Genomic DNA, 27,965 nt, shown 5'->3' on the forward strand with positions numbered 1-27,965 from the left:
ATTGCTTCTACTAAGGTTTGTGAGATGAATGCAGGAACCTTGGCCTTACATCAGCGTACAATAATCTTGTAACACTGGATTCCGTTTCTTTGTCCCATCTGTTTTATATTTAATACCAAGTTATAACTAGATAGCAGGGCCTACTCAAAATAGTCCAGTCCTCAGATAGCTTCCATCATCTGGCATTTTCTGATTTGAGAAGAAGGAATATTTATGTAGAGCTTACTATCACATTCTTCCTTTCTGGAACAACAAGGCACCCTTATCCAAAAAGCCAGTTAAATATCAGAAGTAGACTCAGGGGCTTTGCAGATGACACGCATATAGATTGGTCTGGCGTTAGCCTATTGCTGCAGGAGCCTCCTAGCAATAGGTCATAGGAGTAAAGCCATACACTGGCTATTAACGCAGCAGTGTGTTATGTAAAGTGTTATATAAGGACCCCCTTTTATTTGCCTGATAAATGAGTGATTATACAAAGTATAAAACTGTTATTATTATATGTATATAATAATCCAGAACACCATTTAGGTAACAGACTCATCAAAATCCAGAATGAAGATACCGAACCTATTACCCTTCGTCTCCTATTCACTAAATATAAACATCTGAATTGCATGGACCGCTTACATTTGTGTGAATTTACCCTAAAGCAGTTATTTTTTTATGCACTGTGTAAACCCAATAGCAAATATATAGGCACTCATATGGTTAACATTGGTTCACTGGTTAGGTTGCTAGGCTGATGGAACAAGGTCCGTCCCCTAGTTAGTGGGTCTAGTCTGAGGAGAGTTGCAGGAAGGACATGAAAGAGAGGGTGTCTGCAGACCAGGCCTCCAGCTCAGAGAACATTTATCTCTGAGGCTTGAGAGATGAAATAACTTCAACAGCAGAGTATTCCTGAGAGATGGAGGCAAGCCATCTGAGAAGGTCTAACATCACCTCAAGGATGTGCAAGATACTGTCAGTCAGGTACAGCCCATTTATGGTAAGGGACGTTGCTGTTGTGGAGAGGGAATATTGCTCAAGCATCCAGATCTTAAATCTGCACCCCTTCAGCTCAGGAATTGCAGAATGGGTTAATAAGGACATTGTAGAATGCCAACAGTTATTTGGAGTAAATGCAAAGTGTCTTTAGTGAAAGAGAGAGAGACTGGGAGTACTACAACTGCCATCATTGTTGTTGCCTATATATGGCCTTTGGGAAAATACTGCCTATGAAATACCTTTGAATTGTGCTATTGATGCTACCTGTACTGCAACCCCCATCATCAACTCAGTAAAGAGACTTTATTTGTTGCAATCAACAAGCCTGATTATTGCCTACATAATCTGCCAGCCCTACATCTATACTTCCGCCTTGATCCCTGCCAAACACTCTCCTAACACCAAGGGGACTCCAACTTTCACCGGGCAGGTGCTCCAACACCAGGGTGTGCCCCGAGGGAAGAAAGGGTGTACCAGAGGGGAAGACTGCCAATGTGAACTGTTAGTATCACTGCCATCATCATAGCCAACACCCCTTCTCCCATCCTCACCTCCCCTGCAGGTGGCTGCATGTACACTTAAAACTGCATTTAAAAAACTGGTCAAAATGGTGTAAAACTGGGCTTTTTCAACTTTTTCAACTCTGGTCTCACCAGCGAATCAACGATAATACCAGGCCTCACCAGTGAACAAATACAACTGCACAGCACCGATCAAACACAACCATCTGGCATCAATATTAACCCTAGCAGTGCCAACCAAATACCACCAAGCAGTGCAGATATTAACCCCTAGCAGCACCAAATACCACAGTGCAGCACAACATACCTCCCCAGAAGTACCAGACAAACATCCCAATGGAGAACTAAATACCTCCCCAGAAGTGCCAAACACCACAAAGCAACACAAAATACCTTCTGAGAAGCACCGGAATATACCACAGTGCAGCATAGCATACATCTTCAGAAGTGACAAACACCACAAAGCAGCACTAAATACCTTCCTAGAAGCGCCCAAAAGTGCCACAACTACCCCAGATCAGTACAAAAACACCTCCCTAGAACTTCCAAACACCACAGTCCAGCACCGCTGGCAGCAGTATTGTCCGCTTTCCCTGGCCTTTTGGCCTTGTGAACTAAATGTTGTATCAGAGAATTTCTCTAATAACAAACTATGCGCTGCGCCTAAGGGTTTGGGTTTTATTTTTATTTTTTTACAAAAGTCCAAGCTCACATATTGCATCAGTGTGGTCACCTTCTATAGAAAAAGCTCAACTGTGAGTGCAATTCTGCTTTACATCAACATCATTCTGGATGAAAGTATGTTTTTCTGGATATATAAATATACTGGTATATACTGTATGTGTTCTTTATCTGCAGGTGAATTTCTGCCATAATGTCTGATACAGAAGACGTGGACTATGAGTAAGTTATACATGGCTCTGTCATGTTTCTTAGGTACCATATTTCTGTTTTTTGAGACTTCTCATACACATGGGCGGATTTGGCATTTCCTGGACCCCAAGCAAAATTATTGTGGGGGTCCCCTGTTGCACTGCTAAACTTTGACCTGTAGCACTGCTTAGCTCCACTTATCACATTGCTAATATGGTGACCCCCTTATGCGCCCCACATACATAATGTCCCCTTATGTGCCCCTTACATAGTATGACACCCTCTAACGTGCACCTCACACAATATGATGCCCCCTTATATACCCTCTTATGTGCCCAACACAAAGTTATGCCCCCTTCTGTGCCCCCAATGCATTATTATTCCCCATTTGTGCCCCTAACACGATGAGGGGCCCTTAAGTGCCCACAATACAGTGTCTTTTTAGTGTTTCCAAAATGAATACTCAATTAGCCACATTTCCACATTAAATGCAGCAGATCTCTCACTGTAAGGCCTCACACGGGCGTCCCTGATTTGCTCCGGATGCGTCACATGTGCATTGTGGGAAAAACGCGCGAGTAGGCACGCAATTGCAGTCAGTTTTGACTGCCATTGCATTCTGATGTTCAGTTTTTTTTTTCTGCGCGAGTGCAATGCGTTTTGTACGCGTGTGAGTAAAAACTGGATGTGGTAATAATAGCATTCTTAATACAGAATGCTTACTAAAATGTGGATTAAGGGGTTAAAAAATAAAAAAATGTACTCACCTTATCCAATTGATCGCACAGCTGGCATCGTCTTCTTGCTTCTTCTTTCAGGACCTGCAAAAGGACCTTTGATGATGTAATCGCGCTCACCATGTGGTGAGCATGGTGACGTCAGCGCAGGTCCTGCTGAATGAAGATAGAAATCCACATTTTAGTAAGCATTCTGTATTAAGAATGCTATTATTTTCCCTTATAACCATGTTATAAGGGAAAATAATAAAGTGAATAGAACACCTAACCCAAACCCGAACTTCAGTGAAGAAGTCCAGTTTCGGGTCTGGGTACCACATTCAGTTTTTACTCACGCGCGTACAAAACGTATTGCACTCACGCTGAAAAAACTGAACATCGGAACGCAATCGTAGTCAAAACTGACTGCAATTGCGTGCCTACTTGCGCGGTTTTACTTGCGCGCAATGCACACGCGACGCATCCGGAGCAAATCCAGGACGTGTGAAAGAGGCCTAAATCTACTCCGGTCTGTCTGGCAGAGATGCAATGGTGTTACTTCATTGTGCCAATCAGCGCCAAACCACCAGTCACAGGGTGAATGGTGGGCAGGGAGCTGACTGATCCCTGCTTCATCATTGTGTTCAACTTTATGGTGAATGCAGCTGAAAGTGGTTCTGCTGCAGGGTGAACCAGGCAATTGCGTGGACTGCATGGTGGCCAGATCTGACCCTGCACGTACAATACTACAGAGTTTGTTCCCAGATGATAGATGGAGCAAACTTAGCATCTACAGTATTTGTTAAGATTTCCAGATAACCATAGTCTCTTCATCAGGGGACAGATACCCACATGAAGTCACACTGTCAACATTACTCCCCCCAGCATCTACACTAAATATGGTCACTAACCCATCAATAATATTTTTACATTGCTTTCTAATTTTTTATGTTTTATCCTGGATTAATGTCTTATTTCTGTGTTCTTCTTTCTATTCTCACCTGTCTCTGTTGCACCACACAGGGAGCAGCAGGAAGGTAAGTCATCTTTTAATTCTCTATAATTACATAGGAATAGTATGATATGCTGCTACTGTTATTATCATCATTATGACCTTCCGGTCCAGGTTGGCTGTAGACTGCAGTGCTGGATGGGTTGTCCAGGATTGCAAACACATGGCTGCTTTATTCTGCAAAATGCATCACACCTGTCCACAGGTTGCAGAGCTGCAATACAACACACAACCTGTGGACAAGTTGAAAGACGGTAGCCATGTTTTACACAGCAAAAAGTTGATCAATGGACCAGTAACCAGTCAAGACCTTCAGGGTCAAAGCTATTTAGAGTAGAAGTAGAATTTATCCTAAACAGCTAGATTCACATATTTTATTGCATAAAAGTCAGATATATTCTACCGCTATGAGAAGCCAAATTAGCTAATTAAAGAGTTTTCTGAGATTTTATCCTCAGGATTGATCATCAATATCTGATCGGTGGGGGACCGACACCCTACACCTCCACCAAACAGTTCTGCAGTAGCTCTGGATCCAGAAGTACACAGCTCTGTCCAATGAGTAGTGGATAGAGCTGGTAACTTCAGAGCTGCTCCCATTCATTTCAGTGGGAACAGTGTTGCAGTTACCAGCTCTATCCCCTACTCAATGGACAGAACTGTGAAGTTCTGGAGCCGACTTCCAATGCCAAAGCTACTGGAGAATCCACTGGACCCCCGCAGATGAGATATTGATGGCCTATCCCCTTGAAGGAGTCAAATAAGTAGTGTTGGATCGTTCACTCCACAGATACAACATACAAGTTGTGTTCAAAATTATTCAACCCCCACTGAAATTGAGTGTTTTGGAAAGTTTGACATTGTTTTTGATCATTTCAGTCATCTTGTTTACAATTAAATCAAAGAGGCACTTGTAAGTCAGACAAATATAACATAACATTTATAATGAAATAACCACAAATGTCTTTTCTGTGCTCACATCATTATCAGTTTTATTCAACCCCCAAGTGACATTCAATCTTAGTACTTAGTACAACATCCTTTTCCAGTTATAACAGCTTTTAAACGTGAAGCATAGCTTGACACAAGTGTCTTGCAGCGATCTACGGGTATCTTCGCCCATTCTTCATGGGCAAAAGCCTCCAGTTCAGTCACATTCTTAGGCTTGCGCGCTGCAACTGCTTTCTTTAAGTCCCACCAGAGGTTCTTAATCGGATTTAAGTCTGGTGACTGCGATGGCCACTTCAAAATGTTCCAGCCTTTAATCTGCAACCATGCTCTAGTGGACTTGGAGGTATGCTTGGGATCATTGTCCTGTTGAAAGGTCCAACGTCTCCCAAGCCTCAGGTTTGTGACGGACTGCATCACATTTTCATCCAATATCTCCTGGTACTGAAGAGAATTCATGGTACCTTGGACACGCTGAAGCTTCCCTGTACCTGTAGAAGCAAAACAGCCCCAAAGCATGATTGACCCCCCACCATGCTTCACAGTAGGCAAGGTGTTCTTTTCTTCATAGGCCTTGTTCTTCCTCCTCCAAACATAGCGTTGATCCATGGGCCCAAACAGTTCTAATTTTGTTTCATCAGTCCACAGAACACTTTTGTGGTTTGTCCACATGACTTTTGGCATACTGCAGTCGACTCTGCTTATTCTTTGGAGACAGCAAGGGGGTGCGCCTGGGAGTTCTGGCATGGAGGCCTTCATTACGCAGTGTGCGCCTTATTGTCTGAGCTGAAACTTCAGTACCCACATCTGACAAATCTTTTTTCAGTTCCTCAGCAGTCACACGGGGACTTTTCTCCACTTTGCGCTTCAGGTAGCGCACAGCAGTCTAAGTCAGCATCTTCTTTCTGCCATGACCAGGTAGCGTTTCAACAGTGCCCTTTGCCTTGAATTTGCGAATGATGCTTCCTATGGTGTCTCTTGGTATGTTTAACATCTTTGTAATCTTCTTATAGCCATTGCCCTTCCTGTGAAGAGAAATCACCTCTTCTCTTGTCTTCCTGGACCATTCTCTTGACTTCACCATGTTTGTAAACACACCAGTAAATGTTAGAAGGAGCTGACTATCACAGTCCTTTTAAATCTGCCTAATTGGTGCTTATTATGCTTGATTGCTTCTCCTTGACATCCACAGGTGTTTTCAATACCTGATCGAAAACACTTGAATGAACCTCTGTTCTTAAGAGTGGTAGTCTTTAAGGGGTTGAATAATTGTGTCAATGAAGAAATCACAAAAAAAACATTTAATACTGTATTACAAAAACAATTGATGTCATTTTAGTTGCATTTGGTTCTTTAAAAAGTCCTTGTAAGATTTCATTCTGAACACAATTACAAATGTACACTAAATTCCCTAAAACCCTTTACAGCATTGGGGGTTGAATAATTTTGAACACAACTGTATCTCTCTTTATGTACATACCATATGGTGGGTGGTGCATCATCATGACTCACATGCAACACAAATGTTTTCTTATGGTGAAGAAAGTTACAAGAGACCTCATTAAACTTATTAAAAAATCCATCACGGTGCATGATCACAAGGTAAATTATGGGTGATTATGTGTCAACGTGAAGCTGTCTGTCTACAGTATTAACTCCTTATGCTCTAATTGAGCATATGAAGGTGGATGGTAGGGGGCTTCCATTCTATTTTCTAGGCGTAATTTATTTCCATTATTCTTAATGCAAAAATAATCTTTTTCTTTTTTGTTTCTTTTTCCTCTTTTAACAAACGAAGAAGAACAGGAAGAGGAAGGTGAGGGTATATTTCACGCATCTCATTGACCCAAAGATCTTCATACAACCCAATGAGCAACACAGACAAGGACAAATAAAATGTCTTTCTGGGTGTATATTTTGCAACTTAAAATGTTATCCATTATGGGGATAGAAAATCTCAACTTAAATATCGTCCGATGACTTTCTGTTATTGGAGATTAGACTCATTTTTATTTTCCTGGGAAAGGGGACTGACAATGAAAATGTGACCTGATTGCAAGGGACATGGTGCCTGTCAATTACAGCCATTTATATATGCTTTCCAGGCAATGGGCCTAGCAGCCAGCCTGTCTCCGATTTCTTAGGATGCATCGCATGAGCCAAACAAACTATGTCTGATTCTGAGGGCTGAGAAGGGGCAGGCGCTCAAAACAAGCTTTCTTTTATCTGTTACCATCATTTTGTCCAAATAAATATTGGTGGACAACCTTTTTAACAGATCCTATCAAGTTCAATTGGTTTTAAAGGGAATCTGTTACCAGCAGTCTCCCTATCCAACTGTTTGCACAAACACATAGTTGTGGTTCATCTAAGTAAAACGCTGTTTTTCTTGAGTTGATCTGAGGCTCTGTACAGAAGTTATTAAGTTTTTCTTAATATGCGAATTGGGCCTTTGGTCAATGAGGATGTCACCATTGCTCTAGTTGCACCCAAGCTCCACTCATTTCTGTGTTCTGCCCATCCATGGCTGCTTTGATTGACAGGACCAGGCAGAGAGGTTGCAGCTGGCCACAGAAAGAAGCGGATCTTGGGTTCAGGGCTGGACTGGCCCACCAGAGTACCAGAGGATCCTCTAGTGGGCCCAAACTCTGACAATAATGGACCCCTAGTAAAAGAGGGAGGGCCCTTAAGGTCTAATATACAGAGGGTGGGCCTTCAGAATCATTTCCTCTGGTGGGCCCAAGGGACTTTGGTTCGACACTGCTTGGGTGAAACAAGAGCAATGGTGACACCTTTATTGAAAAGGCACAGTTTGCATATTACCAAACATATTTACAAGTCAGTGAATCATGAAAAGCACATGTACCCATTGATTTTATCGTGTGTATTCTTACATTCGTGAATTTCAATGGTCTGGAGGGTTGGGTAAACTTCACGGAAGCATGCCCTATTTTTGTACATGTTCACAGATCCCTCACTCCCATTATAGTCTATGGGTCCGTGAAAAAACACGGACACAACATGGATGGCTTCGTGTTTCGTCCATTTTCTCACTGATCGTTGCTTGGAAATGCTCTTGAAATTAATTTTCACCAAAGCAATGTCCTTGGAATATAGATGACACATGGAGGGCAGAAACTGACAAATCAACCTAACATGGATCCTTCACAGACATCTTCATGGATGAACCACTGACCATCTTGTCAATAATGTCATCATATACGTGTGAATGAGGCTCTTTTTTTTTTTTTTTTTTACCATAATGCTTTTGCTGCTGTTTTGCTGATATGTTTCCTTTGCTATTTCCGCTATTTCTTTGTGCTGGGCAGTGGCTGAAGAGTCTGAACTGGAGGAGGAGGCAGCAGGTACTAATGCTTTGCTTTCCTGTTATACCATATGGACATTACTTATATTATGGATGAAGATGTGTGTTCACACAATGCAGGTAGATAAAGCAAGCAATGCATGCTGGGAAAAGAAGTTATTGCACAGAGTTAGGGTACAACCAGACGGCGCTGACACGATCCGCTCAGGTCGCGGCCAGCTGTGGTCGGAACCCGAATGGATCCTGTCCGCGCCATGTGGTCGCACCCTTAAAGTATCAAACCTGTACTGACAACAGTTCTACATTAAAAGTGTGTTTTATCGACCTAGCTGTCAGCTCTGCACATAGACATGCATAAGGAAGCCAGGATGATAATGCTGTAATTGGCTAGCTATAGCAGGCACTAATGGACGGGTCATGGTAAGAATCTTGAATGCCTCAAGTCTATGCATGCTCACATTGGAGTCTGTAGCCAGGAAATTCACTGATAAACGAGGCACAATGCCTTGTATCAACTGCACATGTGAATAAGATCCAACACGGAATTCTTCATAAAACTGACAGCTTTTATTCCAAACTTTAAAATCAGTTCCGAGCAGTATACAATCCACATAAAACTGGACACAGCAGAAGCATGACCGTTGTATGTAAGGACTTGTTTACTCTGTCTTAGTTATCTGCTTATTTTTCTTAAATCTTCATTTTCTCTTATCTTGGATGACATTCGGAGCTTTGGAACCGATTACTCAACTTACAATGGTTTCAACATACAGTGGTCCTCCTGGAACCAATTAATATTGTATCTTGAGGGACCTCTGTACTAACAGCTCATTCATTATACAACAGGAAATAAAAGTATCACTGTGCACGACCTTGCAGAGGATTCATTTCCCGATTGCTAATTTTAGTTCATATTGTATTATTTTCATATGCTTTGCTTTGGTTTGATGCAGTCTCTTCATGGGGATTGATTCCACCACCAATGCCCTGGTCTACTTATGACCAAACTGGTCCCAAACAGAACAATTCTGATGACATATACAGCGGCCAAACCAGTTATGGAAAATATTTAAATTCAAATTTTAGTTATATATGGAGTTGCAGTTTTACAACTACTGTAAAGCCACAGATTATTAATGTAGCCTACAGTAAGTCCCTGTTCACACTTTATATTTTGGTATATTTGGTAGGAAAATTTCTCCCTATGTACACTGAATATATATCTCTGACATATGAAGCTCTATGCAGTATAGATGTTTTTTGTGGTTATCCCACTTTAGGCATGCATTGGTTACGATATAGTCTATGGGCAATTGAGCATGTACTGCATATATATTGAGCATAGCCTAAGGTCAATACAAATAGATTATATCTCAATTCCAAATGTTAGTTTATTGCTTATATAAAACTGCTTATGTTTTATTATCTCTTTGATCCCGCATAATCCATTTTTTCAGCTTCAGCAAGTTGGATACTGGTGAGGTAATTTGGTAAAAAGCTCAATAGATCATGGGGGTCATTTATTAAGACCGCTGTTCTAGACGCTGGTCTTAATAACCCCGTGCGCTCGTAGTGGATCCGCTGAAGTTATGAAGAAGCACTGGCCTCTACATAACTTCGGCGCATCCACCGCCATTCTAAACCTACGCCAGCTTCCTCATTTTCTACGCGTGCCGGCCCATCCCCTTCCCTGCCCACACCAGGTACATTTTTTTAGACCTTACGTGAGCGAAGAAAAGGCCCCATGTTCCTAGGCATGAGCATATTTAATAATCGTATGTCTATTGTCATTTAACACATGTTAAACCTCAGCCTCTTCCTTCTGTCTTTCTTGCTTGGCTATGATCTGCTGCTCTGTCGCTGCCTCCATTGCTCTTGCTATGATGATTTAACAGAAGAACCCACAGAAGAAGCTGAAGAAGGTAATATGCGTGCTCCATGTTCCCTGCACAATGGCTAGCTTACCGCACTATAGTTAACCAGTCACTGGGATGGATAAAGTAAGGTGTAGCAAATGCACCAGCAGCTATAGTGCTCCAAACAGCCTGTTATACATAAAGGGGTTTGTAAGTAGTAATCTAATAATACTGCCCAATATGAGCTTAAAGGATAACTGTCGTATTTTTTTTTGGAGTATTGGATTGTGGTGATTAATATCTCCTTGGTGGCCCTATTTCAACTTTTCACTGTGTATTCAATTACCCCTTAATTCCACAGTTTTGTTCCCTGTACTGCCTACTTTTACCTGTGCTTAAAATAGGGTTGCTATGCAGGTCCGTCCTTCATAGACGGAGGACGCTGCGTGCAAGTTCAGATTACTGACAGCCAGGGACTGTAAGTAAATGATAAAAGCCAGGTCCTCCCCAGCAGCTGATAACAGTGCCTGGGCTGTGTGCACTTCTCCCTGTCCCTGCGCTTGGCAGACGCTCCCTCACTCAGCAGAGCTGGAGAATGCAGAGTTGGAGCAGCGCACAACAGGGAAGGGAGATCTGCCATCTGCTCAGTGTATAAATGAAAGCAACATGTGGTAAGAGGACCCCTTTGTGCTGCAGGAGATTAACCCTTTAGGGGGGAAGGGCTCTGGTTACTGACACTTTTGGGGGGCTATTGTTACTGGCTAGTGAGGGCAGGCGGGATTAGCCTCAGGGTGAGGGCAGTGGCGGCCATCTTAACTGAATAGTGAAATTGCAGTTTTATGCAGACTGGTTGCTAAGGGCTGAATCTTATTAAATATGGGGTAAGTCAGTCTTAGGCTACATTCACACGTCAGTATTTTTCTATAATCCGATTTTCGGTCCGTTTTTTGCGGATCCGTTGTTCCTGAAAATGTTTCCGTATGTCATCCGTATGTCATCCGTTTTTTGCGGATCCGCAAAAAACGGAAACATGTATAAATTTCAATAAGCAAATAAAGTTGTTTGGATTTCTTTAAAAAAAAAATAAAAAAAATTTAAATGTAATTTCCAGGAACGGATTCCGTATAAAACGGATGACATACGGAATGACATCCGTATGTCATCCGTTTTTTGCGGATCCATTGACTTTGTATTGTACCAGGATCCGATTTTTCAGGAAAAGAATAGGACATGTTTTATATTTAAACGGACATGCGGACATTCCAGGACCCATTGAAAATGAATGGGTCCAGATCTGGTCCTGATCTGTTTCGCAAAAAACGGAACAGATCAGGAAAGAAAAAACGGACGTGTGAATGGACCCTAATAGTAACTGATTGTGGAATATCATGTTATTAGTAACTACATATATGAAAATTTAAATTAGGGTCTAAATGTGACAGTTATCCTTTAAAGTATGTGCCAACTGTAGGCCTATGTGCTGCTTTGCTCGATTCCCTTTTTTAGATACAATGATAAAGGAACAAGCCTGTGCCATGTGTATCTAATCTGTCTAGTGTCCAGGTCCTACTGCCATACCTAGGATTCCCTTAGGTCATTTGGATCAGTGTTATCTAATCACGCTTACCTCCAACCCCTCTCTCTCTGCTCCTGAGAAATCATTTGCTGAACTCTGATCAAATCAATCAGACTTCAGAATTCAGCAAGTGATTGCTCAGGAGAGGAAAGAAAGTAACCGGAGACAAGTCATCAGAAAGCCTGTCTGATGGGATTGTCTTCTGCAGCATGCTATGTACAATGCATGCAAGCTGCAGAAGCCAAACATGGCAAAATTTGAAGTAATTAATTCAAGTAATGCACTAAAGACGTATGTGATAAAGGGCTCATGCACACGAATGTGTGTGCCCCGTGCTCGTGCTGTGGACCACAAATTACAGTCCCCAATGCACAGGCATCGTCTGTGTGCACGCATTTGCGGATGTGGACCCATCCACGGTCCACAAGAGATGGTCTGTGGTCCCTGATGTTCTATTTTTTTGTGTTGCAGAGGCACGGACCTCTTCTTAGTGCTTCCGTGGGCATTTGATCCGTGCTTCTGCTCCGCATTGCTCCGTATCTTGTGGATGTATCTTGCTGTTTGGGGGCCACAATACGGGCACGGGGCACACACGTTCTTGTGCATCAGCCCTAAAGGTGTCCATAGGCTGGAGATGTAGAGAAAAAGCACCAGGAGGTCCTATACAGACAAGACAGCAATGCAATGTACGGTCATTTAGCCACGAAATGACATTAGAGAAGCACTAATCATCACAAATTTCAACCAGGGGTCCCAGTGAAACCTGTCCCCTCACATATCGGCTACTGCCAAGCAGCTTTTATATTTGTAAACTCTTTTGTGGCTCAGCTGCTAGTAAGTGGGGATTTATGTTATCTGTCATGACAAGGAAATTACAGAAATATTTCTGCGCAGCAATGGATGTGCTAAAATTCATTACAGTGACTTAACATTAACTGTATTTTGGCATAAATCAGTAGTACATGTACATATATGAAAACTTTGTAATATACTATATCCTATTAGGAGGAGTTGCATCATTCTCACCTTCCAGCAGTCTATAGATCCAATTTCCCTGCACAAAAATGTTCAAATAATCTGTCTAGTGTAATACAGTGACCACAAGGTATAGTGATGGGGGAAGAGGGAGCTGAAGCTGCAGTGTTTCTCCCTCAAAGTTTCAAACAGCATAACGCAGTGTGCACTACATCTAAGGCTGGTAATAAAGTTTAGATAGCTCGTCCAGCTGACAGTTGACCCTCAAAAACTCGTAACTGCTCTGCTCAACATTAATTTTAATTAATTAATTAATTAATTATTTTTAACAATAGGTACTCTCAGACAAATGGTGCATCGCTCCTCTTATATCTGTGTTGCTGTTATGTCAGTATATATTACAGCTTGTGAATTATCAATTCTGTATCTTCCACATGCTTGCCACCTGTCTACCTGCCTTGCTGCTGCTCTCTGCCGTCTTGCTGTTGCCTGCTTCACCTGCCATCCTGCTTTCTGCTATGCCATTCTGCTGGTACAGAGGATTATGGAGAACATGTAGAAGGTAATAGATAATATTGCATCAGGAAATTATAGGGAGTTATGTTGTTAAATGGTTATTCCAGGATTTTACCATTGATGGTCTATCCTCAGAATAGGACATTAATATCTGATCGGTGGGGGTCTGACACCACCATGGATCAGCTGTTCCCAAGTGACTCAGACGCTAGAACTACACAGTTCTATCCATTTATGACAGATGGAACTGGTTCCTGCAGCACTGTTCACATTCATTTCGGGAGGGAAACAATGCAGTAACCAGCTTTGTCAGCTACACGGTGGATGAAGCTGTGTAGTTCCGGCACCGCTGCCTCAGAATAGATGATCGACAGGGGTGTCAGAAACCCGCTGGTCTGATATTGATGGTCTATCCTGAGGATAGACCATAAATAGTAAAATTCTAGAATGACCCTTTAATGATTGTTTCTAAAATAAAATCCAGAATTTTAATGTGTGCATCTAACTGGTATTAATCTTTGAGGTGTACCAGACTGGGATACCCTCTTATCTAACAAGGTTTATGCAGTATAGTTCCTTACCTCCATATTCCGGATACGAAGTGCAGTATGCCAGTGCTGAGCACACTGCCCATGGACATCCTAGGTGCTACTGTAAGGTCTCAAAAGCTTGACAGATAAGCAACCAATGGGCAAAGATCTTCTCCAGAGCTGTCGAAATCTGGACAATATTAAAGAGGTTTTCCCTTTTATAGGATGCTTTACAACCCCTATACCAAGCTTCTTTGAGGCAGGAATGGCATTAGATGGTCCACAGGAGTGGAAAAACTTTTCATACATTCCTCTGTAGTAACATGATTGGGAATCATCGGGGGGAAAAAAACAACTTAAAAGTTCACTTTAAGGTTATGTGTTGCTTATTGCAAGTGTCTCCTAGTTGCTTATGACCTATTGTGTGGAATCTATTTTTATAAAAACTTTTTAATGTACACTGCTCAAAAAAATAAAGGGAACACAAAAATAACACATCCTAGATCTGAATGAATTAAATATTTTTCTGAAATATTTTGTTCTTTACATAGTTGAATGTGCTGACAACAAAATCACACAAAAATAAAAAAATGGAAATCAAATTTTTTAACCCATGGATGTCTGGATTTGGAGTCACACTCAAAATTAAAGTGGAAAAACACACTACAGGCTGATCCAACTTTGATGTAATGTCCTTAAAACAAGTCAAAATGAGGCTCAGTAGTGTGTGTGGCCTCCACGTGCCTGTATGACCTCCCTACAACGCCTGTGCATGCTCAGGATGAGGTGGCGGACGGTCTCCTGAGGGATCTCCTCCCAGACCTGGACTAAAGCATCTGCCAACTCCTGGACAGTCTGTGGTGCAACGTGACGTTGGTGGATAGAGCGAGACATGATGTCCCAGATGTGCTCAATTGGATTCAGGTCTGGGGAACGGGCGGGCCAGTCCATAGCATCAATGCCTTCGTCTTGCAGGAACTGCTGACACACTCCAGCCACATGAGGTCTAGCATTGTCTTGCATTAGGAGGAACCCAGGGCCAACCGCACCAGCATATGGTCTCACAAGGGGTCTGAGGATCTCATCTCGGTACCTAATGGCAGTCAGGCTACCTCTGGCGAGCACATGGAGGGCTGTGCGGCCCTCCAAAGAAATGCCACCCCACACCATTACTGACCCAATGCCAAATCGGTCATGCTGGAGGATGTTGCAGGCAGCAGAACGTTCTCCACGGTGTCTCCAGACTCTGTCACATCTGTCACATGTGCTCAGTGTGAACCTGCTTTCATCTGTGAAGAGCACAGGGCGCCAGTGGCGAATTTGCCAATCTTGGTGTTCTCTGGCAAATGCCAAACGTCCTGCACGGTGTTGGGCTGTAAGCACAACCCCCACCTGTGGACGTCGGGCCCTCATATCACCCTCATGGAGTCTGTTTCTGACCGTTTGAGCAGACACATGCACATTTGTGGCCTGCTGGAGGTCATTTTGCAGGGCTCTGGCAGTGCTCCTCCTGTTCCTCCTTGCACAAAGGCGGAGGTAGCGGTCCTGCTACTGGGTTGTTGCCCTCCTACGGCCTCCTCCACATCTCCTGATGTACTGGCCTGTCTCCTGGTAGTGCCTCCATGCTCTGGACACTACACTGACAGACACAGCAAACCTTCTTGCCACAGCTCTCATTGATGTGCCATCCTGGATAAGCTGCACTACCTGAGCCACTTGTGTGGGTTGTAGACTCCGTCTCATGCTACCACTAGAGTGAAAGCACCGCCAGCATTCAAAAGTGACCAAAACATCAGCCAGGAAGCATAGGAACTAAGAAGTGGTCTGTGGTTACCACCTGCAGAACCATTCCTTTATTGGGGGTGTCTTGCTAATTGCCTATAATTTCCACCTGTTGTCTATCCCATTTGCACAACAGCATGTGAAATTGATTGTCACTCAGTGTTGCTTCCTAAGTGGACAGTTTGATTTCACAGAAGTGTGATTGACTTGGAGTTACATTGTGTTGTTTAAGTGTTCCCTTTATTTCTTTGAGCAGTGTATATACAGTACAGACCAAAAGTTTGGACACACCTTCTCATTCAAAGAGTTTTCTTTATTTTCATGACTATGAAAATTGTAGATTCACACTGAAGGCATCAAAACTATGAATTAACACATGTGGCATTATATGCATAACAAACAAGTGTGAAACAACAGAAAATATGTCATATTCTAGGTTCTTCAAACTAGCCACCTTTTGCTTTGATTACTGCTTTGCACACTCTTGGCATTCTCTTGATGAGCTTCAAGAGGTAGTCCCCTGAAATGGTTTTCACTTCACAGGTGTGCCCTGTCAGGTTTAATAAGTGGGATTTCTTGCCTTATAAATGGGGTTGGTATCATCAGTTGCGTTAAGGAGAAGTCAGGTGGATACACAGCTGATAGTCCTACTGAATAGACTGTTAGAATTTGTATTATGGCAAGAAAAAAGCAGCTAAGTAAAGAAAAACGAGTGGCCATCATTACTTTAAGAAATGAAGGTCAGTCAGTCAGCCGAAAAATTTGGAAAACTTTGAAAGTAAGGGCTATTTGACCATGAAGGAGAGTGATGGGGTGCTGCGCCAGATGACCTGGCCTCCACAGTCACCGGACCTGAACTCAATCGAGATGGTTTGGGGTGAGTTGGACCGCAGAGTGAAGGCCATTTCAGGGGACTACCTCTTGAAGCTCATCAAGAGAATGCCAAGAGTGTGCAAAGCAGTAATCAAAGCAAAAGGTGGTTACTTTGAAGAACCTAGAATATGACATATTTTCAGTTGTTTCACACTTGTTTGTTATGTATATAATTCCACGTGTTAATTCATAGTTTTGATGCCTTCATAATCATGAAAATAAAGAAAACTTTTTGAATGAGAAGGTGTGTCCAAACTTTTGGTCTGTACTGTACTTAAAAACATATTATGAAGCGAATTCGTTCTCAATTTTCCTGCCACTGCTTAGTAGACATAGCATTTCCTTTATACTAAAGAGAGCTGAAGGCAATTACACATCTTCAAAGCCAATATGTTGACTGTGTCAGTGTGTTTGTTCCCATAAAACGACTTTACTATCCCGACCTCTTTCCTTCTTGCGGATGGTTTGTGTGCAGGGTAATGAATTCATGTTCTAGGATCAATGAGCACGCCTGAAGGCAGGACGGCTCTTACACTAATAGACTGGAGCTCTGCGTCCTGACATCCGCTTGCTGATTTATTAAAACTATTTCATGTATAGTTTCTATAAAGGTTGACTGTATGCATCTAATATAACATGTATTTGAGTAAAGCAGATAAGCCATGTGCTTGGCGACCAGTGCACGTAGCTATACTTTCTATGTTGGTAGCTATAATATCTACATCTTGAAAATCCTCTCAGGCCCCATTCATACAGAGCCTTTTGACATTGGAATTTTGGGGCCGCCAAAATGCTGCAGGCAGCTGCGTGGAATCCGCCGCCTGTTGCTTTCTTACGTTGTGCGGACAGACGCCGCTGGAAGCTGAGTTGGGTGTCCATTCAGTTTAGTGTCATTTGGGGCTACACCACGATTGGGTCTGCGGCATTCAAAGTGAAAGACTGCGGCAGAAACCACAAAAGTTTCTGCCGCGGAATATGCAGCGCAAATTGACTTTGTAAAACCTGCAGGGAGTGAGCTGAGAGGAAGGGAGTGATAGTTGTGACACTCATGAGTGGTGCGCAGTGGCTGTCCTCACTCCAATGCTCCCTGGGGTTGTGCAGTGAATGGAGGGCACAATCTTTCTTCCCTAAGCACATACCCTGGATTTTCTGGGGGCTCCTGCCAGGTTGGGATTGGGGTGCCCCTGATGTTAGGTAGATTGGGACAAGGCAGGAGGGCATATCCAAGGGTTGGAGGATGGATGGAGGAGTCAATAACCAGGCCACTTTACTGAATTGATGATGGGAGTTGTAGTACAGATAGCAGCAAAGGCCCAGTTCTGAGGTTTATCATAGAATACAGTAGTATTTTCCCAATAGTTGTGTACAGGCAGTAGCAATGATGGTGGTAATCCTCAGTCTCACTCTAAGTTCACTGTGCAAATCTTACTAAATAACCACAGGCTTGCAACTCTCATTAACTCTTTCTGCAATTCCCAAACTGCGGGGTGTGAGATCATAGATTCAGAGGGCTCAAAAGCAATATACCCTTTCCACAGCAGTAAAGTTTTATTACCATAGATGTGCAGTACCTTACTGTCTGAATCCATAACCTTGATGATTCTAAGCCTATGGTAGTCTTTCAGTTAATTTGTTCTCTGGCAGCTTTTCAGGAATGGTGTTTCTTGGATCAGGCATCTCTTTGGCCTTCTTGGTAGTTGCTCTCACATGCAGGTCTTGCCTTTAGCTTTTTTCAGCAAAAAAAAAATCTGTACTGACCAGTAGGTGGGAGAAGTCTATCTGGAAAACTAGGCAGAGACTGCCAATGATAACTAGTTGTTCTCCATACACAACCATTTGAGATAGGCAGTGCATAAAGAAATAGGTGTTTTTATCATTAGATCACAACATTTAATGTTGTAGCATGAAACTAACCTTTGCCCCTCAATGGAGAGGTGGCTACGCTTGAGCCGAGCACTGCTTTAAAACACAGCCACTCCACTAGGATCCATGGACTATGGCTCAGAACGACAGCCATGAAATGCTTTATTTCCCTAGCAGTGTCCACTGTATAGGAAATATAAAACTAGACATGGCTTCCCAACAATGTAAGCTGATCACTAGGGGTTAGAGAAGTCAGACATGCAATGATATTTTATGACTGTGTATTATCTGATTTCATTGACTGCAATATGGTATTTATAATGGAGCCGATTGAAAAAATATGTCCTGCAATTCTAAAGTCAAATAGTAAGGATGAAAAACATATGCATTAAGTTAAACCAAAGAAAAAAAATGATAGTTCTAAAGGAAAAATTTGGAAAAAAAACTCATAATTTAGATCATCTTCAAGTAGATATCTAAAGGGACAGATGTACCGTAAGTCACAGATCAGCTGCCAGCACCTTGATCAGGGGTGTAACGTGTTTGGGGCCCCCATAGCAAAGATCTAAAATTTGCCCAGTCTTGCTTGTTAATATTGTAGGGGCTGGGTCTCCTCTGCCTAGGGGCCTTATAACAGCCACTTAAGCTGCCTCTAAGGTGCTAAGGCTTAGTGCTCTGGGTTTCATACCTTTGCTGCTAGAAATTAATTTTTCCACCAAGATCATAAAAATATCCATTTCTTAAGTACTAGATAGGGACTAAAGATGAAGACCAGGTAACAGATATTCTTACCAGTAGTTTTGCCACATAGACTGGTTCCTCAAAAGATAACAAACAAAAATTCTAAATTCTATTCAGTGGAAATCCTAATATAATCGGATAATTGTCTTCTATGGAAAAAGACCTAATCATTTCCCTCTTAAAACATGGCATGACGTTGTCTGAGTACAAAGTTCCTCATAAGCCAATTTAAGTCATGTATGATCCACCGAAGACATCCCTTAAACCTCTCCACTTTACAGCTTGTTCAACACATATGGCTGTCACACAAATACGTGTCTGACAGGTAGATCATGAAGCCGCTTCAATCACTGGGAATCAATTCACAACATAAGCATTTGGGGGCGAGGACCATTTAGTCTTTTGTTGCGTGTGCTAATTGACACCATGTTTGATGGGAAATTAAGTGGTGTTATATAGTACAATCTGACATCAGGGCATATTAACACTTTTCCTATAGCTTGTGACAGGGAGAGGATTACGTCATGACTCATGCTTCAGTGTAATGTCAAATATCATTACTTGTTGAATACTGTAATAATGTTATGTCTTTTCCTTAACAGAGGAGGAGCGCCCCAGGCCAAGGTAAGCATTCTCTATCTCTGCCGACACATAAAACTGTCAATCAGTCAGATTTCTTGTTGGTTAATAGATCTTGTTAAATTTCAGCCTTGTCCCTAGTAGACCATAAACTAAAGAACATTGGTAGACCATCCCAGCTTGATGACATGAGACCTTTTCTTTATGGGATGCAATAGCCACGAACATGCTAACACATGGATAAATTGGGTCAAAAACATAAATATGTTGTGGTAGGTGTGTTACTAAAGTAGGTTGGTGAGGCATGTACTTCAGGGGCTGGGTGTTGGTTTGCCATACTAAATAAAGAGCTAGGACAGCAAAATGAACCTTCGCCCCGAGTGAAGGATTGTCTAGCTACAACTTTATAATTGTCAAACCTTAAAATACAGCAGTTAAAAAAAATTAATTAAAGTATCATATTGCTGTAAATCGAGGCAACATATGTTTAAAAATAATGAGCATAACAATATTCTCAAACTCCACTTGGGAGTACTGAATAAGTCTCCGTGGACCACTTCATTGTCTATCAGAATTCTTCAATAGAAGACTTTAAAATCTGTTCTGTTCTACCAAATTTGGGATCTGCTTAAGTTCCTATGTGTGTTCAACTCTTTTAAGTGTCCAGAGCTTTTCGATAAGGTTTTATGCATTGGGTCATATGGCACATGTTATTAACTGGAATATCAGGGGATCTGCAGAAATAACTTCCAGTGTGTATTTGTCCTTTTTGGGGCAAACACTCTGATTGGAGGTTGTAGTCCCCAAAGTCTTCTAAGGTGAGATGGTATCTGGCTGTCCCCCTGGTGCTTTATCATTCCCCCCCCTACCTTGCATTATAGCACCATTTCATGACTCTTAGTTGACATTGATATTGGTAATGATACTTGGCTATGTTTGTTATTTTATGACAGTGTATTATCTCGTTTCACTGACTGCAATATGGTATTTTAATAGTCATTAAATTATATTTGAAAGTTTGGCACCATCAGTGATAATGCATATTCATTCAAATTATATGTCACAATAACTGTATAATATCATACTCAGGGCTTTTCTAGTTATGGGGGTTTTCAAGGTGTTTGATACTGATGACCTTTCCACAGGATAGGTCATCAACACAGGCACCCCCGCCAATCAGATGTTTGAAGAGGCCGCGACACTCCTGTAAGCCCCGAGGCCTCCTCACAGCTTACCAAGCTCAGCATTGTCCATTTGATAGGGGCTGTGTTTGATATTGCAGCTCCGCTGCATTCACTCGAATGGTTCTGAGCTGCACTTAGGCCATGTGACCGATGAATGTGACATCACTGGCCTAGGAAGAGGCCAGAACACTCACTGGAGTTCCACAACCTCTTCATACAGCTGATTGATGGAGTTGCCAGGAGTTTGCCACCCACCGATCAAATATTGATGACCTATCCAGAGGATATTAAATATATATACAGTACAGACCAAAAGTTTGGACACACCTTCTCATTCAAAGAGTTTTCTTTATTTTCATGACTATGAAAATTGTAGATTCACACTGAAGGCATCAAAACTATGAATTAACACATGTGGCATTATATGCATAACAAACAAGTGTGAAACAACTGAAAATATGTCATATTCTAGGTTCTTCAAACTAGCCACCTTTTGCTTTGATTACTGCTTTGCACACTCTTGGCATTCTCTTGATGAGCTTCAAGAGGTAGTCCCCTGAAATGGTTTTCACTTCACAGGTGTGCCCTGTCAGGTTTAATAAGTGGGATTTCTTGCCTTATAAATGGGGTTGGTATCATCAGTTGCGTTGAGGAGAAGTCAGGTGGATACACAGCTGATAGTCCTACTGAATAGACTGTTAGAATTTGTATTATGGCAAGAAAAAAGCAGCTAAGTAAAGAAAAACGAGTGGCCATCATTACTTTAAGAAATGAAGGTCAGTCAGTCAGCCGAAAAATTTGGAAAACTTTGAAAGTAAGGGCTATTTGACCATGAAGGAGAGTGATGGGGTGCTGCGCCAGATGACCTGGCCTCCACAGTCACCGGACCTGAACCCAATCGAGATGGTTTGGGGTGAGTTGGACCGCAGAGTGAAGGCCATTTCAGGGGACTACCTCTTGAAGCTCATCAAGAGAATGCCAAGAGTGTGCAAAGCAGTAATCAAAGCAAAAGGTGGCTACTTTGAAGAACCTAGAATATGACATATTTTCAGTTGTTTCACACTTGTTTGTTATGTATATAATTCCACGTGTTAATTCATAGTTTTGATGCCTTCATAATCATGAAAATAAAGAAAACTTTTTGAATGAGAAGGTGTGTCCAAACTTTTGGTCTGTACTGTATATATTAAAAAAAATATTTTAAAGAGACTGTCTAATTTAAGATATTGGTGGCATATCACTAGTATTTCAGTGGTGGTCTAGATATAGTAAATGGCTGCCTGTGTCTACATAGAATACCAAGCAGAGCCAACAGGAAAAGAAGTGCATGGCCATTTCTTAGGACTTCTTTCACTTCATTGTTGCAATCCTGAGGGTCACATCAGTCAGATCTCTGTCACACAACTGTTTTAGGTGGTAAATCTGTTTGAGCAAGAAAATGTTAGACTTATTATAATTTAGTGTCTACAACTTTTGGCAAATAAAAGTGGGATTGCCCTGCAAACACAGGATTCCTAATATTAAGGAATAAGGAAAATATCTAGATTTTTGTTTCAAGGTCAAATATTATTATTGCAATGTTTAATATCTCTATATCATAAGAGTATAACATGGTAAGATGCAATATTGCTTTATCATGTTTTATCTTTTTCACAGACCCATGCAGCTTGTACCTCCAAAAATTCCAGAGGGAGAAAGAGTTGACTTTGATGTAAGTCACTTCAGCGTACATTTCTAATTATTATTGTGGATTGTCATTTAGAAAAGTTTGTTTTTCAGGAAGACATTGGATATTAGAGGCATGCTTTTTACAAGTAAGACATGGTGATGATAGTATATTGAGTTGAGACTAAACATATCCAGATATATGAATCACCTCAAATTCAAGAAAATACAGTAACCTCAATGTTCCTCTAAAAATGTTACATATATGAATAATGTTGCATATTGTCATCATTTTTCATTTTAGGATATTCATCGGAAGAGGATGGAAAAGGATCTCCTGGAACTCCAGACATTAATAGATGTCCATTTTGAACAACGCAAAAAGGAAGAAGAAGAGTTAATTGGCCTAAAGGACAGAATAGTAGGTCCATTTATATAATTGCCTAATAGAAAATGTGTGGTTTAGTATTTTTTAAGAAATGGAGTTATGTGAAAGTGTACATAAAAAGTACAGAATATGTGTCCCCTCCCTTCTTCGTAGCGCTAGAATGGGCACAGAAAACACTTTTAGGACTGTCTCATTTCAATCTATGTGCCACGTTCCGGAGGACCAATGCAGACCTCTGGGATGTCTTGCAAACAGGACACGGCACAGACCAGTAACCAACAGAATACTTTATTATACATGTAATAAAGGAACATAACAGTAACATATACAGGTTAGGCAATAGTGGTAGAACTACCACATAACCAAGTGCACCGGAGAGGCCAGACAAGAGGCAAAACACAGAGGGCGAAGAGCCAGTGGTCACACCTCCAGGAAGGTCGCGGTACACTTGGCCGCTACCTGCAAAAAACCACAGACAACAGGACTGGTACCCAACCAAACACAGGGCATGGATCAGACGACAATCGGGAACCAGTAAGCATGCAGATGCCTGGACCCCATGCAGAACGGGAGCATGGGGGTCTCAGGCAGAGCTGCACACAGACTAGAGATCCTCCCTCCGGAGAACCTAGGAGCCCTCTCATGAAGGCAGGACAGACACAGGACAGGAACAGAAGCAGTAAGACACTGCAGGCAACACATGGAACAGACTGGATCAGAAGCAGTAGCCACTGCCAGGCTAGACATGGAACAGGCAGGATCAGAAGCAGTAGGCACTGCCAGGCTGGACATAGAACAGACAGGATCAGAAGCAATTTAGCACTGCTAAGCTATCAGATGCAGCTATAGCACTGCTAGGCTAAACATGGAACAGAGTGGATCCAGGTACAGAACAGATACAGAAGAGGTGTCATAAACCAGCGGGTGTGAACCCACCGTGCTACACATCCTACCTCCTCTAAGGGTGTTGTCTATGTGAATCCCTCATTCTTCACAGTACCCCTGGTAGTGGGGATAGGCTTTCCCGAGAAGAACACCAGGTCGCTGTCACGGATAATGGGGAGGGGATAACACTAGATAACACACAGAAGGAATAGACTGGAGTCTAGGCCTCAAAGCTAAGGGAGAGGGATGGTGACCTCCTAAGAATCCCTAGACCTCTCCCTGACTCCTGCCAGTATGAGTAGGCCCTGAAGGTGGAAATACTCATACACCGGAACCTAAGCCCTGGAGACCCTGGAAGTCCCTAGGAGTGATGGCAGGGAATGAGACTACTGGTTCCTCCCCAGATGAAGGAACCAGCATCTCCCTGAGGCCTAGACAACAACACACACAAGCGAACAACAAAATACAAAACAAAATGCACTTACTGTAGCTTAAAGAAGAATGGAGGAGCAGGAGATCTAAAGGAACAACACACCAGCTCAACCAACTCCAGCAAGAAATATCAACCGTATGGTAAGCAGTCTGAGTCAGAACTAAATAGAGCCTCAGTAATGACCACAAGCTGCACCTGACAAGAGGTGTGGTAATTACAAAACAACAACATTGCAAGGATAAAACAGAGAGACTCTCAGATCCCCTCACGTGCCGCCAGTCTCTCAGATCTTCTCCCCTCTGTCATGGGAGGGACTGTGACAGTAGCTACCTCTTGAGGAGGATTGGCACACGAGGCAGCTGGTGAAGGCGGAGCAGGCGGTACCTGAGCAAGGTACCAGAGGTACAGACGTAGAAAGCAGGCCGAGTCATAACCAGGAGCAACAGTGCAGGACCAAAAGATGAGGCAGAGGCTAAGTCAAACAAACAATAGGTCAGCAACAGGAGAGACAAGGAAAGCAGGCAGGGATCAAACAGGTAGCGGAGTCCAGGAACACAAGCACGGATCAGGTACACAGAAACACAAGCAGATAAATCAGCAACCTTTGCAGGACACAAAGACCTTGACACTCGGGCATCTGGAAAGGGGGCTGAGCCACTTATATACAGTACATGCAGGAGGGTTAGGATTGGTCAGCGAAGTCACATGATCTCATAAAGCACAGGAAGTGATGTGCTTGGGTCCTTAAGGAAATGCTGCAGGGAAGAAGCAGCAAGCATGCTGTGGCCAGGGCTGAAAGGAAACTGTGGAGCGGATCCCAGAACAACAGTACCTACACGGACAGAGCCCAGGACTGCAGCGGTTAAATGGGGAAGCACAGGCAGCAGATCACCACTGAACACGACGCCCAGGACCGCGGTGGTAAGCAGGAGAACAGAGGTGCACAGCAGCCAATGTTACAAGAGGTACAGAAGATCAGACAAGGCATGAAGAAGGATATAACAACATACATAAATGCTTTATCAGGCAACACCACACAGAAGGGCAGATGGGAAAACCCCATGGGTCAGCAGCAAGGGGCTACACCCAGCAAGGCAAAAGACAGACTGACCTGAAGCCCCACAGCTCACAGGTAGAAATAGCTGCATAAGGAGGGCACCTGATAAGACACACCCAGGAACAGATCAGGGACTGTTAACGCCACCAGAACCAGGAGTACCCAGGACCACAGAACATACAATCACAAGTGACAGTTCACACCAGACACAGAATGCTGCAGCCAGCATGCCCCAAACGACAACCAGCATACACAGGATGACTGTAGCCAGTATGAGGTTACAGGCAGCCAGCCTACATAACAACTAGGAGTGACAGAATCACACTGATGATACAAACAGAAATGCATCCATACTCAGACCATGTTCACAGACAAGGCCACAGCCAGCACGCATCGCAGAACCAGCATACATGGGAACACCCACAGCCAGTACACAAAGCGCATGCAGCCAGCCAGCACGGCAACAGTGACAAGAACTGCACAGAGATGCAGACAAACATTCATAGGCATAGTTCGCACACGACACTTCAGCCAGCCCCAAGCAACCAGCATACACAGGAGTCAGCCTGCAGTCAGTACGCGAGAGGGCATGCAGCCAGCCTACACGGTAAAACTGTCACAGTGAAACGCACCATGACACTATGTAAAGGGAGAGTGTCACCTATATTTTTCTGTCAGTTAAAACCAGATGGCAACACAGCCTTTTTATTTTCTGATTGCAGATTTGTATTTAGAGATATGCTTTACAGAAGTCACCATGGGTCATAGACACAATAGTCTGGAGAGACAGCTTATTGACTTCTATGGGAGATAAGTAATAATAAGGCCTCATGCACATGAACATATGTTGTTTCCGTGTCCGTTCCGTGTTTTTTTTTGCGGATAGGATGCGAACACATTCATTTCAATGGGTCCACAAAAAATGCGGACAGCACACCGTATGCTATCCGCATCCGTGTGTCCGTTCTGTAGACCCGCAAAAAAAAAAATAGAACATGTCCTATTCTTGTCGGTTTTAGGCATTGTTACAATAAGGCCTCATGCACACGACCGTATTTTGTTTCCGTGTCCGATCAGTTTTTTTTGTGGATAGGATGCGGACAGGATGGGTCCGCAAAAAACGCTCCGCAAAAAAAATAGTGCATGTCCTATTTTTTTATAGTTCGCGGATCCACAAAAAAACGGATGCCATATGGAACGTCATCTGTTTTTTTTGCGGATCCGCAATTTGCGGATCGCAAAACACATACGGTCGTGTGCATGTAGCCTAAATCTGCAAAAAAAAACGGATGGCATACGGATGTCATCCTTTTTTTTGTGGACCACAAAACATACGGTCATGTACATGTAGCCTAAGGCTACATGCACACGACCGTATGTGTTTTGCGGTCCGCAAATTGCGGATCCGCAAAAAAAAACGGACATACTGATGCGGACAGCGCACGGTGTGCTGTCCGCGTTTTTTGCGGACCCATTGAAATGAATGGGTCCGCATCCTATCCGCAAAAAAATCGGATCGGACACGGAAACAAAATCTAGTCGTGTGCATGAGGCCTAAGTCAGAGCAACTGGACTTGTATTTTCTCTTGAAGACATTTCGCTAGTCATCTGACTGGTTTTCTCAATTAGAGAAAATAAAACTAGTCCAGTCGCTCTGACTTATTACTACTGACCTTGGATGAACGAGAACCTTCACAAACACTTCTATAGGAGAGTTTTCTAGACATGCCTTGTGACCTGTGTAAAGGTCATTTTACAAGGAAAGAAAAGATAAGACGTGACAACCACCTATTATGAACGGCGGATCCTGTGGTATCTATATATATAGTTATCTGTCATTATAATCCTGCTTGTGATAATAAACAGAAGACTGCTGAAAAGTGATCTGTACAGACCAAGAAGTGGCACCTATTATTAGGCTTAGTGGCCATGTGGAAAGTGCAGGATTTTAAACTTTTTTAAAAATATAGTGACATGGGAAATTTAAATAACATCACTAAAAATCCTTTAATCCCTTCCTGAGGTAGCAACTTTCCATTTTTTGTTTTTTTTACTCCCTGCCTTCCTGGAGCAATAACCTTCTTATCTTTCCATTCATATAGTCATAATGAGGGCAAGTTTTTTGTTGGACAAGTTGTACTTTCTAATGTAAACTGTACTTAAAAAGGTTCATAATAAGTTGAATTTAAGGCAGATATCCCCCCCCCCCCCCAACGAAACTAGAGAGGTACAAAAATTAAAGGGGTTATATGAGACAAAAAAATATCCCCCATATTCCTGGGCCCCTCACACTGAATATACCTACCTGGCTCCCCGCTCCCCTCCTGGTCCCCACTTCTCCCCGTGCGTGGATGAAAACATCCGGTGTCGGAGGAAGGGGGGGGGGGGTTGGGGGGGTTTGGCAGCCAATGGCAGGCGGGAACGGAGACAAGCCTCCCTAGTGTCACCCGCTAAGCGACAAGCATCATGTGACATTTGAGAAATTTAGCACAAATTACACCAACACAGACTCAAGCAAAACTAGCTTGATATATTCCCCTCATGATAATTTTTTTCTCTATGCTTAATGTAACTCCTTGTAAAGGCTATGTAGCGCGACAGAGCTTGCTTATCTAGATGTCAGCTACTCTTAGGCCCCTTTCACACGGGCATTGCGGGAAAATGTGCGGGTGCGTTGCGG

The 27,965-nt window shown here is 42.7% G+C and overlaps 1 protein-coding gene across 8 annotated transcripts in view; it reads left to right on the forward strand.

Moving 5' to 3' along the window:
- TNNT1 (troponin T1, slow skeletal type) overlaps positions 1-27,965 on the forward strand; it is a 49,011-nt gene that overhangs the window by 11,400 nt on the left and 9,646 nt on the right. Inside the window, exons 2-10 of one of the 8 annotated variants that reach the window (XM_040432456.1) lie at positions 2,367-2,411; positions 4,121-4,134; positions 6,856-6,873; positions 8,387-8,422; positions 10,278-10,304; positions 13,322-13,351; positions 19,697-19,718; positions 22,514-22,568; positions 22,827-22,943. In XM_040432456.1, coding sequence (XP_040288390.1) covers positions 2,383-2,411; positions 4,121-4,134; positions 6,856-6,873; positions 8,387-8,422; positions 10,278-10,304; positions 13,322-13,351; positions 19,697-19,718; positions 22,514-22,568; positions 22,827-22,943 — 348 coding nt within the window. In that variant the 5' untranslated portion in view covers positions 2,367-2,382. Of the gene's footprint in view, positions 1-2,366; positions 2,412-4,120; positions 4,135-6,855; positions 6,874-8,386; positions 8,423-8,456; positions 8,503-10,277; positions 10,305-13,321; positions 13,352-19,696; positions 19,719-22,513; positions 22,569-22,826; positions 22,944-27,965 lie in introns of those variants that run through there. The other 7 variants (XM_040432463.1, XM_040432474.1, XM_040432481.1 and 4 more) reach the window with 7 other exon arrangements.

Source organism: Bufo bufo, chromosome 1, assembly GCF_905171765.1.
Source record: "Bufo bufo chromosome 1, aBufBuf1.1, whole genome shotgun sequence".
Taxonomy (NCBI): Eukaryota; Metazoa; Chordata; class Amphibia; order Anura; family Bufonidae; genus Bufo; species Bufo bufo.